The sequence below is a fragment of the Nansenia antarctica genome (assembly GCF_963989245.1).
Source record: "Nansenia antarctica genome assembly, chromosome: 11".
In the NCBI taxonomy this organism is placed as follows: domain Eukaryota; kingdom Metazoa; phylum Chordata; class Actinopteri; order Argentiniformes; family Microstomatidae; genus Nansenia; species Nansenia antarctica.
The window spans coordinates 7,123,919-7,136,990 of NC_137681.1; the positions used below are offsets into that span (position 1 = coordinate 7,123,919).

At 42.9% G+C, this 13,072-nt stretch overlaps 2 protein-coding genes across 2 annotated transcripts; one reads left to right on the forward strand and one right to left on the reverse strand.

The window, feature by feature from the left end:
• Positions 1–3,592: 3,592 nt before the first annotated feature.
• LOC308167519 (sperm axonemal maintenance protein CFAP97D1-like) lies at positions 3,593–6,166 on the forward strand (the record flags this gene model as incomplete). The annotated part of the gene is made up of 6 exons (XM_080541936.1): positions 3,593–3,713; positions 3,847–3,917; positions 4,363–4,484; positions 5,205–5,328; positions 5,519–5,581; positions 6,149–6,166. 6 exons carry the CDS (start codon positions 3,593–3,595, stop codon positions 6,164–6,166), a joined length of 519 nt encoding a protein of 172 aa, XP_080398062.1.
• A 327-nt stretch (positions 6,167–6,493) lies between these two features.
• LOC308167742 (glycylpeptide N-tetradecanoyltransferase 1-like) lies at positions 6,494–12,348 on the reverse strand. The gene is made up of 12 exons (XM_080542220.1): positions 12,291–12,348; positions 11,999–12,113; positions 11,667–11,811; positions 11,035–11,153; positions 9,957–10,048; positions 9,552–9,668; positions 8,884–9,054; positions 8,466–8,574; positions 7,911–8,081; positions 7,493–7,660; positions 6,988–7,125; positions 6,494–6,626 (listed from the first exon to the last, which is right to left on the reverse strand). Exons 1-12 carry the CDS (start codon positions 12,308–12,310, stop codon positions 6,606–6,608), a joined length of 1,386 nt encoding a protein of 461 aa, XP_080398346.1. The 5' UTR covers positions 12,311–12,348; the 3' UTR covers positions 6,494–6,605.
• Positions 12,349–13,072: the final 724 nt, after the last annotated feature.

Consider the following 13,072-nt stretch of genomic DNA (forward strand, 5'->3'; position numbering starts at 1 on the left):
GGGCTGTTTTGTCAAATACAACTCAGATCTGTTAAATACAATTCAATTTGTACTCATATTCAATTCAATCTGTCAAATACAATTCAATTTCTGATGGCACTAAAATAGCTCCATAGTTGTGAATTGAATCAACCTACGTTCAGAACTACCAGCGCTCGGGCGCCGACGTGAGTCCGTCAGTGTATCCACACATGAAACGCGATCACACCGAACACACCAGAGAAATGACAGTCAAGTCAAGTGCACAATAGCCTATAGGCCTACAATTATCCCGGATAAGTTAACTGAAAAAAGATGACTGTCATACCTGTGGTTGACCAAACTGGTTGTTGTTGGGCTATAAACCCTTGCAGCGTTTTCTCTTTGTGTGCGTGTGTAAGTTAACGTTCTGTTATTCTTCATGCATTATCTCTTTTTTTCCCCAAGCACACACATGTTTTCATAAGATGCAGTTCAGTATGCATGGTTGGAGTATGACCGTCTCAAATATGGAGTAGCTAAAGCATGCTGTAGTAGCCCATATAAAGGAGCTTTCCAAAACGATAATCACACATTTAAAGATAAGTTAGGATGAAATGAAAATGGCTCACAGCAACACAAGATATAGGCTACTGTAGGTAGGCCTACACATGTTGGTTGATTTATTAGGATCCCCATTAGCTGATACAAAGCATACGCTGCTCTTCCTGGGCTCCACACAAAACATATACAAGAAATCATCACGAAAACATATAACAAAGAAGAATAACATCAACATACATAACAACAAATCACAAACAAATAAAACGAAATAAAAGTCAGCAATGCTTAAGGCCTCAGTTTTTGGTCAGCATCACAAAACACATAACAAAGTAGAACCATTCACACACAACAATAAATAACAGAAATCACAACACTGCACATTGTTTCGATTTTTTTTTTTTTGTTTTTTTTTTTGAATTGTGTAGTTACCACCGGTGGCATGTCTGGTGGGGTGTATGTGTGTGATTCAAAGCTACAGTAAGTGTAAGCTGCCTATACAAACAGACAGGGGTTTTCAGATGTTTTACAAATGAAAGAAGTGCTGCTTTTAACCTCTAAATTTTAAGCCAGAAGAGTCAGTCATGCATATAAGTTATTATTTATTTATTTTTCTGAGTGGGGCAGTCCCACTCATATTTTTCATTTTTATTGACAGTTATAGTGAAGAAGTAGACAGGAAGGATGGGTGAGAGAGAGAGGAGGGATGACATGCAGGATATGTCCCCGGCCGGATTCGAACCAGGGACCCTGCGGTACATGGTCAACGCTTATTCCACTACACCACCTAAGCGCCCAGTCATGCATATAAATTAGTTTATATTTGCTGTCATTGAGCACTGCAGGGCAAGCCAAGCTGCTTTATTCTGAACCTGTTGTAGCGTCCCTAGATGTGTTTTAGTGGTGCCTGTCCAGACCACTGGGCAGTCATCTAATTGTACTAATACTAGGGTCTGGAGGACATGTTTGGTCAGATGTTGTGTTAAAAAAGAAAACCATCTCTTGACTACGGATAGGTTTCTCCCCATCTTTTGCACAAGTGAGTCTGTATAGATTCAAGGTTCAAGATTCAAGATAGCTTTATTGTCTGTCACACAGTGACAGAAATTCTCCTTCGACAGGCAGAAGTGCAGCTCAAGAATAAATTTCCACATTGCAAACACACATAGGTCACATACTGTACATTAATACATACAATAAAAACAGACAGAGATAGCAGTGTTTATAAGATGTAGTGCCTGGTCTGTCTTGACCATGTTAGTTTCACAGTCTAAAATTACACCAAGAAGCTTTGTTTCCTGTACTTGCTCAATAGCAGCATTGTTCATTACCAGATTCAGCTGTGGTTTATAGCTTAATAGCTTAATGAGTTTTTTTTAATGTTCAGGACAAGTTTGTTTTCAGTGATCCAGTTAAATACTATTTGCAGCTCTTTGTTGAGGGCTGAGGTGATTTCCTTAATGGTTGACATAATCTAGCATTACAGATAATAAGCGTTATCCCAAGACAGACCTGGCTAATATACTGAACAAGCAGTACATTTCTAAAGAGATGCAGCTGAAACAAAATGTCTCCACACACTGCTGCCCAAGGAAACAGACAGTAAAAGGGCAATCTGGGATTGGCACATACATTTTTGACTGTTAAATTAATTAATCTTAAAGAATATAGGAGAGAACAGGGGGCAAATGTAAATGGTTTGCATTCAAATGTTTTGCACACACACACACACACACACACACACACACACACACACACACACACACACACACACACACACACACACACACACACACACACAGACACACACACACACACACACACACACACACACACACACACACACTCCAAAACAGCATTATAAGGATTGTGTTGTCAAGTTTATATGTATACACCAATTTCATTACTGAAGCACTATTTTGTCATATAAAATACATGTTGCCACAACGTTCAGATGTAACAAGCATCTTGCACCACCTGGTGGCCTGGTGGGGCATTACCCCACCTGCCCCTAATGGAGAATTGCTGCTGAGCATAATATCGTCGTTTTTAAACAGACTTCCCCCGAGATGTCTCACACATTTTAGATACACGTGCAGAATCCGGAACGCAACGCATCACATCCAATACAAAGTAAAGGATTGCACGTTAATTTTACTTCAAAGTGAGGTAATTAAAAATCGAATGAGCTTTGATGCATTGCCACTTCTTTATTTTTAGTTGTAAGTGTCATGTGGAGTTTTATTTGGGTGCTTTTTGGACAGACTTAATTTGTAACCCCGACTAGTTGAAAGTAGAATTGTGGCTTATGTGGGAAAATGTGCAGGCGCGGTGTGACAGGCGAGACAGGTTCATAATTAGTAGTACCCATCAAGCAGAATACATAGAATTATAGTTTTTATTATATATATTATATATCATTATGAATAGATATTATTATAAATGGATGTCTTAATGTGTCTTAATACATTGATCAGTTGTATTACTCCACATTTCAGGGCATGAAAAATGATGGTAAAAACACCAAACATGGTTAGTAGGCTACGTGCGTTATAATAAAGACGACATCCATCTGTGATAGTGGACACGCGTAAAAGGATGAATGAATGAATGAATGAATGAAAGCTTTATTTCGAACATGTGAAAAAAGAAATAGTTATAACAACAAAAAACAAAAAAACAAGAAAAAACAAAACAAAACAAAAAACACTATTTACTTCACATGTCCGAAAAGGAGTAGGAAGAAGCATAAGCTTATTTAATCCTACCCCTTCTCCAATATTCAGAGATTAATAATTAATAATCTGCAGTTTCAATATTAATATATATATTTTTTTTTATTAAATCAAGGATGGGAGCGGATGAGTCGTTGCCGTGGAGACAGTTTGAGCACCAATCCGTCCGTCATAATAGCGCAACAACAATGGAGTGGATATCAACGTTCCCAACGATCACAAGTTCCGAATGAAGGTTCATAACATAACATAACAGGTTATTTCCCATAATTATACTCGAAGGCTTGTGTTTCATTCGCCATTATCCTCAGGTAGATCAGCGGCGTCTGTCTGCAGCTATGAACAAAGCTGATTATTTAGCTTTCCCAGCGATTGTTGGGACGACTGGACAATACAATAATATGAGAAAAATGTGGGATGGCCACCACCTCAAATACCACCTGGACAGGATGGCGAAAAGTGAGTTCTTATATTTCTCTCTCAAGAAATCACCATAATAGTCTGCTGACTGCATTGAAAATAAATGTACTATTTGTAATTCCTGTTATCCCTGAATGTACTGATATGATATGATATTTTCAATGTGCAACAGCTAAACCAATGGTGGACAACAAAGCCCCGAGGACATACCTGCACTGTCATCTAAAAATGAAGAAAATTCAGGTACCATTCAGGTTACTGAATAGATTGTTACTATAGCCTGCCGTGGCAGATTCGGCCACAGAGGGAGGTCGGCACACGTGGATGGGATATGTATGGGTTTGGGACACCGCTCGTTTATTAGTCTTGCCCAAAACCTAGGATAAGCCTCGGCACAGTCATACAGTTCAAATAATCACAATAACAATCAGCCTGGTAGTTAACGGGTTAAATGCCATCAGCCGATACCAATCGAACCCTCATCCACCCTCCACCAACAGTCCTGCAGCTCTCCCTGCAGGCCAGAACGCGGCATGCATGCTCCCCACACCTGCACTCATAATACTATAATCTAAAATAAAATAAAAAAACCTCTCTCTCTCTCTCATACACACACTCCCGCTGATTTCTGCATAGCCTCCCCTCATTGGTCAACCTCATTCCCCCACTGACTCCCGTGTTTGTGTAGATGGAGCAGGAGCGTCTGATGGAGCTGGAGAGAGACAACCGCCTGCTGGTGTCCAGGATCGCCCGCACCATGGCCACCAAGGGAGGCCTGGACAACTGGAACGAGTACCAGCCCAAACCCAGGTGTGGTGGGGTGGGCATGTTGAGAGGTCTTTTTGAGGGATACTACTGGGTTGTAGTCAGTACTCAAGTTGTAAAAGAAAATCAGGGGGGATGGTGGATTTTATCATATGGGGAGAGTTTTAGTAACATCCCCACAGCGTCAGTGACTTCAGTGTCAATGACTTGGTAAAAATGTCATTGAATGTGTGCGCCTCGCCCACAGTATTTTACTCAATATGCGCAAAACTAAATGTTCAAATAGCAGTAATACCACGTTCACTGATAAAATGACATAAGGGATGGAAAGGGGGGATGGCAGTTTTAGAAGGGGGATGATTTTTACAGTTTTTTATTTCAGGGGGGGGATGCCATCCCCCCTCATCCCTCCTCATCCCCCCTCAACTCAAGTGCTGGTTGTAGTCATGCCCTTAGTAAGCAAGATACAGTCCAACAACCACTTCAGTGTACCCACGTTTGGGTGTGTGGGGCTGCTCAGTTAATCCCAGTTTACCGTAGTATAAACGGGCTGAATTTTAACTTCAGGTGCATGTGTGTAAATCCTATAAAACCAACATGATTTACACAAAATATTTAACAAAATCACATTGAATTTGACCACTACGCAATGTTGATTCGTCAGCTCTTGTACTGTAAGTGGAGTGCTCAGTACAGTGCACTGTCACCGCTATGATTGCACACAGATCTGTATGTGTTTATGACCACTTCCTGTTGTGAGTCCAGTGTTAATGCAGACCTGAGGAACAGAGAGCTGGTGAAGATCTCTCTGGAGAACCAAGCCATCCTGAAGAAGATCAACATGACCAAGTCTGTCTACGACCACAGGACGTGGCTGGAAGACTTCAAGGTAAGACCTTCACTGTGTGTGTGTGTGTGTGTGTGTGTGTGTGTGTGTGTGTGTGTGTGTGTGTGTGAGTGTGTGTGTGTGTGTGTGTGTGTGTGTGTGTGTGTGTGTGTGTGTGAGAGAGAGAGAGAGACAGAGCGTCAACTTAGCTGTGTCCCCAATAGCACTGACACCTTCATTTCTATGCTTATAGGTCACAAGAGGTTACGTGAATCGCCTGTTGAAGTACCCAGAGATACCCACTAAACAGCACAGGGTCAGTAACACTGTTACTGTAACACTGTTACTCTGTCCAGTAGTGATTACCTTAGAAATAGTCTGAGAGAAAGTACTTTCCCACAGTCTTTTTGTAGCTTTGATGGTCATTTTGATTTATGTGCTCAACTTTCAAAACTCTGAACACAAAACAAAACACTTAACATTAACAACGTAACAGTGGGTCAAAAGAAAAAATAAATAAATAATAATAATAATAAAAAACTATACATTCATTTTCATTGAGGACATCTTTCAAACCAGAATCACTGATTCAAATAGTTTATAAATAAATGTTAATATTTTGGGTTGCTGAGTAGCAGGAATAGAATCGACTACTGTAAATCAAACTGGCAATCTGTTACCACTTGATGAGAATAGTATCTCAATGTTATTCAGGTAATGAGTGTTATATACTTTTATAGAAGTGTCTGGAAATAGTGTCAAAGTGGTTTAAAAATATATATATTATGAATGATCCATCCAATACAGCTGATAGAAATGTTATTATGATGAATTCATAGCAAGGTTATGTGTTCTTTTCATGTTGTGTTCTTTTTTTCTTCAGGCGCTGAACTTGGTTTAGAAGAGTCCATAACCACAGTAAAAATGCTGACATTTTGCCACATACTGTAAGAATTAAAATGCACTTTTCATGAATATTTTATTAATCTTGTCATATAATTTCCTCATTCTGTGTGTGTGTGTGTGTGTGTGTGTGTGTGTGTGTGTGTGTGTGTGTGTGTGTGTGTGTGTGTGCAAATCCTTGGACTGCCTTCAAATAAATGTAAAGAATGAATGTAAGAAGAAATGTAAGAAGCAAGACTGATAATAAATGAAATTAGCACTACACGTTCCGGAAACCTTTCAGTCACAAACGTTTTAATAAATGTCACCAATTCAGGCAAGGAGGGGCACTACATCATTTGTGGGGGACGACATGTTTACTGTAAACTTGTTCTCTATTGGTCAGGCCTTCCTTACATCCCGCCTCTTCTTCCAACCTATCACCAGCCTGTATGGAGTCAGGGAAGCACCAAGCCCACCTGCCAAAACAACAATACTTTTCCTCAATTCAATGTTGCAAGTCATGATTATATCGTCCAATCACGAGCACTTAATTCACCGGTCCTCATCTACAGTTGCAAAAAATAATAATATACTGCACAGAATTGACCAACTATTTATGGGAAATTATATGATGAAATTGTTTCATCGTCAAGCACCACTAGGCATTGTGTTGTTTAAGTATTATTTGTAATAAAAATAAATACCAAAAAGTATTGTTACCATATCATTTTCTGGTAACTACCAGGTAAGTGGACAGAGCTGTAAAAAAGTGTTAGCCAAAATGATGATAAATACTGTACTATCTACATGGCTAGTTTATGTGTTACTGTACTCTACCTTCTCTGGAGCTATGCCGGGACATCTCCAGTTGTACAGGTAGTAGTGCAGGTTCTCCTCCCCCATGCCAAACTTCAGCTTCTCCAGGAAACTCCTGTTCTCCATCACGTCCATCGCAGTGAAGACATCGAAACCTCGCTTTAACATTCAGAGATTCAGGTTTTATTAGTACGGTGGGGGGGCAGTTTGCGATTTAGCCCAAATCTCACATTCACACTCACAGCTCGGCTACCTTACATATACAGTATATCTATACAGAGAGAGATTTCATCATAATGCAAAAAGGGTCCAACCTAAGGCAAGAAACCCTCGCCCCCCCCGGGGTGAATATGCCAACGTGGAAACACCAAACATCCAAAAACACCATAATTGGTGTGAAAACACCAATGCAGACAATACCACTAGCCAACCCAAACCATGGCACTTCACGCCCTGAGGCCAAGGGCCCATTAGTCTACAGTACAATGCTAATGTTGCTAACGTAGCTGTGTAAACAAACACTCACAGCTTTGGCCAGGAAGAGCGCGTCCTCCATGAGGTCGGGCAGAGCCGTGGCGGTGCAGACACAGTACAGGGCGCGGGCCGCCCTCAGGGTCCGGTGGACCGGGTGGTTCATCACCCTGGAGGAGACGGCGTAGAAACTCACCATGTCTGTCACCACGCCCTCAGAGCTCTGTAGGGGGGATGGAGAGGTTATTGATCTCGGAGACAAAGGGCCACGATCAGGGTCAAGGGTCACGAGTAGAACTGCATGCATACAAGATGTTTCAGCCAGTGGGAGGGTGTTTGCGGCTGTAGCTTCTTTAGAAAACCACAGAATTTTAAAACAAAATGACAGTTGGTGACATGTTTTTTCTTTTTCGTTTGATCTTTTTGACTACACAACATAGACAATTGCTGTTCCCACAAATGCACACACTGACCTCTACCACATAGGTGTCAATCACGTTTTCCTGAGGCAACAACCAGTGCTCCACCTCCGCTGCAGACAGGATAGGGGTCAGGTGGAACTTCTGCAGGTACGTCTGGAGGAGAGTGTGTACGCCTGACATATCGCCTCTGGTCATTGGACGCAAACCGGGCGTTTTCATGGCCTGAGAGAAAGAGAGAGAGAGCGGGAGAGAAAGAGAGCTATATATATGATCAGAGTCTCTTGATTTGACAGTTTTTTTTTCCTTTGCTGAGTGTTTATTAAGAGTAAGGGAAAGATGCAAACCATCTGTGCAAATCTGTAAAAATGCTAAGATGGTGATGCTGCGTTTAGATGCTCCTCTGAAACTCAGACTTCAATCTCCCAGATAGCTCCAGAAAACGCACCCTTTTTTTTGGGTTGATTCTCAGATAGCTCAGAGTGGTAAAAAAAAAAAAAAAAAAAAGACACACACAGAGATCTCTGCAGTGAAGTGTTACTGCAGCCAGCGCATTGCATTGAAGTCGCAGTAGGAGAGAGTGACCACAGGGGGGCGCCATTCACTAACCTCAGGCAGGCGTTGGAGCTTGAGTGCACGTTGGAGGGTCATGTTCCCCCTCAGGCTGGAGAAATTCACATCGATCAGCTTACGAAGGTTCAGTGGGCGGTGCCAGTAGCTGTCAGAATGAAACATGATTATGTAGAAACACACTTTAAAAACCTCATCTGTGCATCTTCATTGAAAAGGTTTTGATCATTCACTGATATTGAAAGGCCTATGTTAAGTACTACGCACGTGTGTGTGTGTGTGTGTGTGTGTGTGTGTGTGTGTGTGTGTGTGTGTGTGTGTGTATGTGTGTGTGTGTGTGTGTGTGTGTGTGTGTGTGTGTGTGTGTGTGTGCGTGCATGCATCTGTGTGTGTGTGTGTGTGTGTGTGTGTGTGTGTGTGTGTGTGTGTGTGTGTAACCTATATGAATGAGACCCACCTACAGGTGGCCACAGGTGTGGGCAGCACCCTGCTGGCGCAGTAGACCGCCTGGTGGACCCCCTGCTGGTTGACCCGTCTGGTGATCTCCCTGACCAGGACCGGCGTCATACGTTTGGAACGCAACTTCCTGTGCACACACAGGAAGTTGATCTGCACCGTCTTCTTCTCCCTGGGAATATAGAATGTAGAGATAATGTGTGGGTCGATAGGAATTAGTTTTAGCGCCAAGATAAGCGCCACAGACAGATAGTACAGATAATAATAATAATAATAACTTTTATTTGTATAGCGCTTTTCCTGCAAACGTTGCAGCTCAAAGTGCTCCAATCATTATATAATCGTAATTTAATTATTTAGTCATTTAAACGCAATATTAAAAAGATGGGTTTTTACTCTTGACTTGAATATATTTGCTGAGGTTGCAGATAGTACAATAGGAACAGTCAGATAGTACAAAAGGAACCCAATGATATGCTAACATACGGATTTCAACCATGCGACAATTAACAGTCTGTCAGTGTGTTGTCATAAAGGCCCAAACGCAGATTAAACCCAATCGAAGACTAAAAGGTGATATCCATTGATGGTGCAATTTAGGAAATTCAGGAAGTTAGGAATTCAGGAATGATGACTTCCCCTATGAGACCCTTTGAGGCAGGGACTCACGTGTCATATATACGTAGGGTAGCAGGAACGGCAGCGATGAAGCCGACTAGCTTCTGATTGGTGTTCACTCTCACCCCACAATGCCATTGGGGCAGCCAACCTGGGGGACACAGGGCCCTGGAGAGAGAGAGATAGAGAGAGAGACAGAGAGATAGAGAGAGAGACAGAGAGAGAGAGTGAGAGTGAGAGAGAGAGAGTGAGAGAGAGAGAGAGAGAGAGAGAGAGAGAGAGAGAGACAGAGAGACAGAGAGATAGAGAGAGAGACAGTGAGAGAGAGAGTGAGAGAGAGAGAGAGAGAGAGAGAGAGCAATGGAGAGGTGGGGAGAGATTAGGAAAGAGAAAATTCGTACAAGCCAACAATTGTACAAGTTTTTGTTTCTCTAGAGAGTTACCGGCTTAACTCACCAAAGCAGGAACTCAGGGCTAAAGTCACCCCCAAGTGTGTTATTATCCTCTTCCACGTAGTTGTCGTTCAGAAGGAGGCACAGCTCTCTCAGCTAGGGAAGAGAGAACGCCATGGAGAAAGAGAGAGACTAAAACAATAGCCTATTTAAATGCAAAACATTGGTCCGTTTGGTGCCTTACACTTTGTGTTCCTCTGGAGGTAAATGGTAAATGGACTGACTTATAGCGCCTTATTCCAAAGCGCTTGGCCTATCATTCACCCATTCACACACACCAATGGCGGCAAGCTACCATGCAAGGCGCCGGCCCGCTCATTGGGAGCAATTGGGGGCTCAGTGTCTTGCTCAAGGACACTTCGACATGTGGCCAGCCGAGGCCTTTCGAACCGCCGATCTGCCAACCTTGCGATCATTAGACGGAGGCTCTACCTCCTGCTCCACAGCCGTGGAGGCATTCTATTCTTGGTGTGATATGGCTAACCCTGGGTACGAACACTTTGCCCGGCTGCCCTCGAACAGGCGGTACAGGACCATGTCCGCAAGGACAAACAGACTGAAGCTCAGCTTCTACCCCAGGGCCATCTAGGCCCTGAACACAGCAAAGACCTAGGTTCTGGGCCCTGGACAGTCTGGACGGATTGATGGCAGCTGCTGGATTGAAAAAATCAGGTGTAGTGCTGAGGCACAAATGTGTACATTTCAAGCCTGCAAACTGCGACACTTTAAATGAATGTGCAATAACACTATGTGCAATATGACAACCCTAGGGTACATAAGGTTGCAGAGAAATAGGAAATGTTAGAATAGGTATAGCATAGCATAGAGTACAGCACAGTGTTTTATCTGTACAGTATAGTATAGTGGATAGTGTACATAGCCTTTATTTATGTAAACCAGCTCCTTTCCCTTCTTGTTTTTTTAGTTTTTTTTTCTTTCCTAACACCAGGGGAGCCCCCCCTCCCAAATTTCGTTGTTTGGTACCTGTACTATAGCAATGACAATAAAGACCATTCATTCATTCATTCATAACGGAAGGAAGGAGCTATGAGGAGAAGACGGGAAGACAGAGTGTCGCTCACCACCCCAGAGTTCCCCAGGTCCAGGGGGGCCCAGGAGAAGCCCTGGGGCAGGGTGTAGGGCTCCTCACGGACCCCGGCCTTCTCCTCCTCTATAGGACCATGAGAGGTCACACTGTCCCCTGAGGAAACAACAAAACACATGAGTCGTTGTGTGTCTCAATATCTATACTAGCATACAGTACCCACTCAGATTCAATCAACTTGTGCCATGCATTCTTAATGGTATGTCATTGTGTGTGTGTGTGTGTGTGTGTGTGTGTGTGTGTGTGTGTGTGTGTGTGTGTGTGTGTGTGTGAGGAGATTCACAGCTTGAAGGTGCACCTGAAAATTATATTTTTTTACCTAATGCAATCAGCAGAAACACAAAGAAATGTTTCCAACATCTTGTGGAATCAATGCCACGAAGGCTGTTTTGAGAGCAAAGGGAGGCCCTACCCTGTATTAGTATAGTGTTCCTAATAAAGTGTCCGGTGAGTGTATATATAAATTATTTAATACATGCATTGCCAAAACATCGATAACATCAAAGATAAACGATGGAGGTAAAATGAATTTGACCTCAGCAGTTAACTTAACTACAGGAAGGGAATATCAGCTTGGAAATCCAAAGGCTTACAACACACGTAGCTTACCTAGTTTGGGGACAGGCTGGGTGTCCCAGAAGCGGTAGCTGTGTCCGCTGGCCTCCTCCAGGGTCTTGGGGAGCCCCTTGCCCAGAGAGAAGAGGTGCAGCGCTCTCTGGATCTCCTGCTGCTTCTCCTCAGAGAGAGCGTCCAGCTGGAGGAGAAAGGTTGGACTGGTGATGAGCTACAGGACTGTGGCGTCGATACCGGGGAAGCCATTTTGTGGGAGCCATTTTGTGGGAGACACACACACACACACGCACACACACACACACACACACACACACACACACACACGCACACACACATACACACGCGCACACACACACACACGCACACACCATGGCAAATGGGTCTCTTGGTCCAGCCGGTCTCCAGGCATCCTCCTTATTCTTTCTCTGTTTCTTCTTCTTCCTCTTCAGGATACTGCCATCCTCCTCTACCAAGCTCTTGTCACTAAAGTAATAAATGAAGCAACATAACATAAGCCACAGTATGTACAGTATATACCCAGCATCATACCAGTGCATCAAAATGTACTGTACATGAACAGGGCTGTAAAAATAAAGGGTTACTGCAATATTCAACAACATATCGATAAAGCAATCATTCTAAATGGAGAGAGATTCTTACGGGAGGGTTGAATCTGCCATTTACGAGCGCAGAGAGAGAGAGAGGTCATAACACGGAGACGGTCACGGTGACACTTGTGGTTTTTTGTGGCCTCTTATCTCTGGGAGCGGTTGAGGGAGGACAGGGAGGACGCCTTACTCCCCCCCACCCTCCCCCGCCCCGCCCCACAGATGTCTGAACACAATACAAGGGCTCCAACAACCTAGATGGGCCAACACATGTCTGAACGTTTCGATATTCCTGCTATAGCGTATTGTGACTTCAATAAGTGTCGGTAGGAAGAAGCAGTTTGTCTTCTTTTATCTCTGGTCCAACAGTTTGGATTTGAAATCAAACAATACTATTATGTTGAAGTAGTGGAGATTCTCAGCTTTAATTCAGTTTTTATTTTTTTTTATATTAGTTTCCCCATTTAGAAATGACGACCCTTTTTATTCATAGTCCCTCTATTTCAGGGCACCAAAAGTATTGGGAAATTGGCTTGACAATTTGTGTTTGTGGTTAGTTAGGAGTGTTCTGTCAGCTCATTTCTGTAGGCATAAGAGAGCTGTCAATGTCTTTAGAGTCTGCTATTGGTGTCTGTCAACATGGTGTCTGGACCTAAGAGACATCAAAGAAAGTCAAGGAAGCCAATATAAGGCTGAAATATCCGAAAAACCTATCAGAAACATAGCCAAAACCTTAGATGTAACATCATTTTGTTAGAAAAAGCACTGGTGAGCTCAGTAATAGCAAACTGGCTGGTAGGTCTGGAAGGAAGAGTTGATGACTGAGAATGGCCA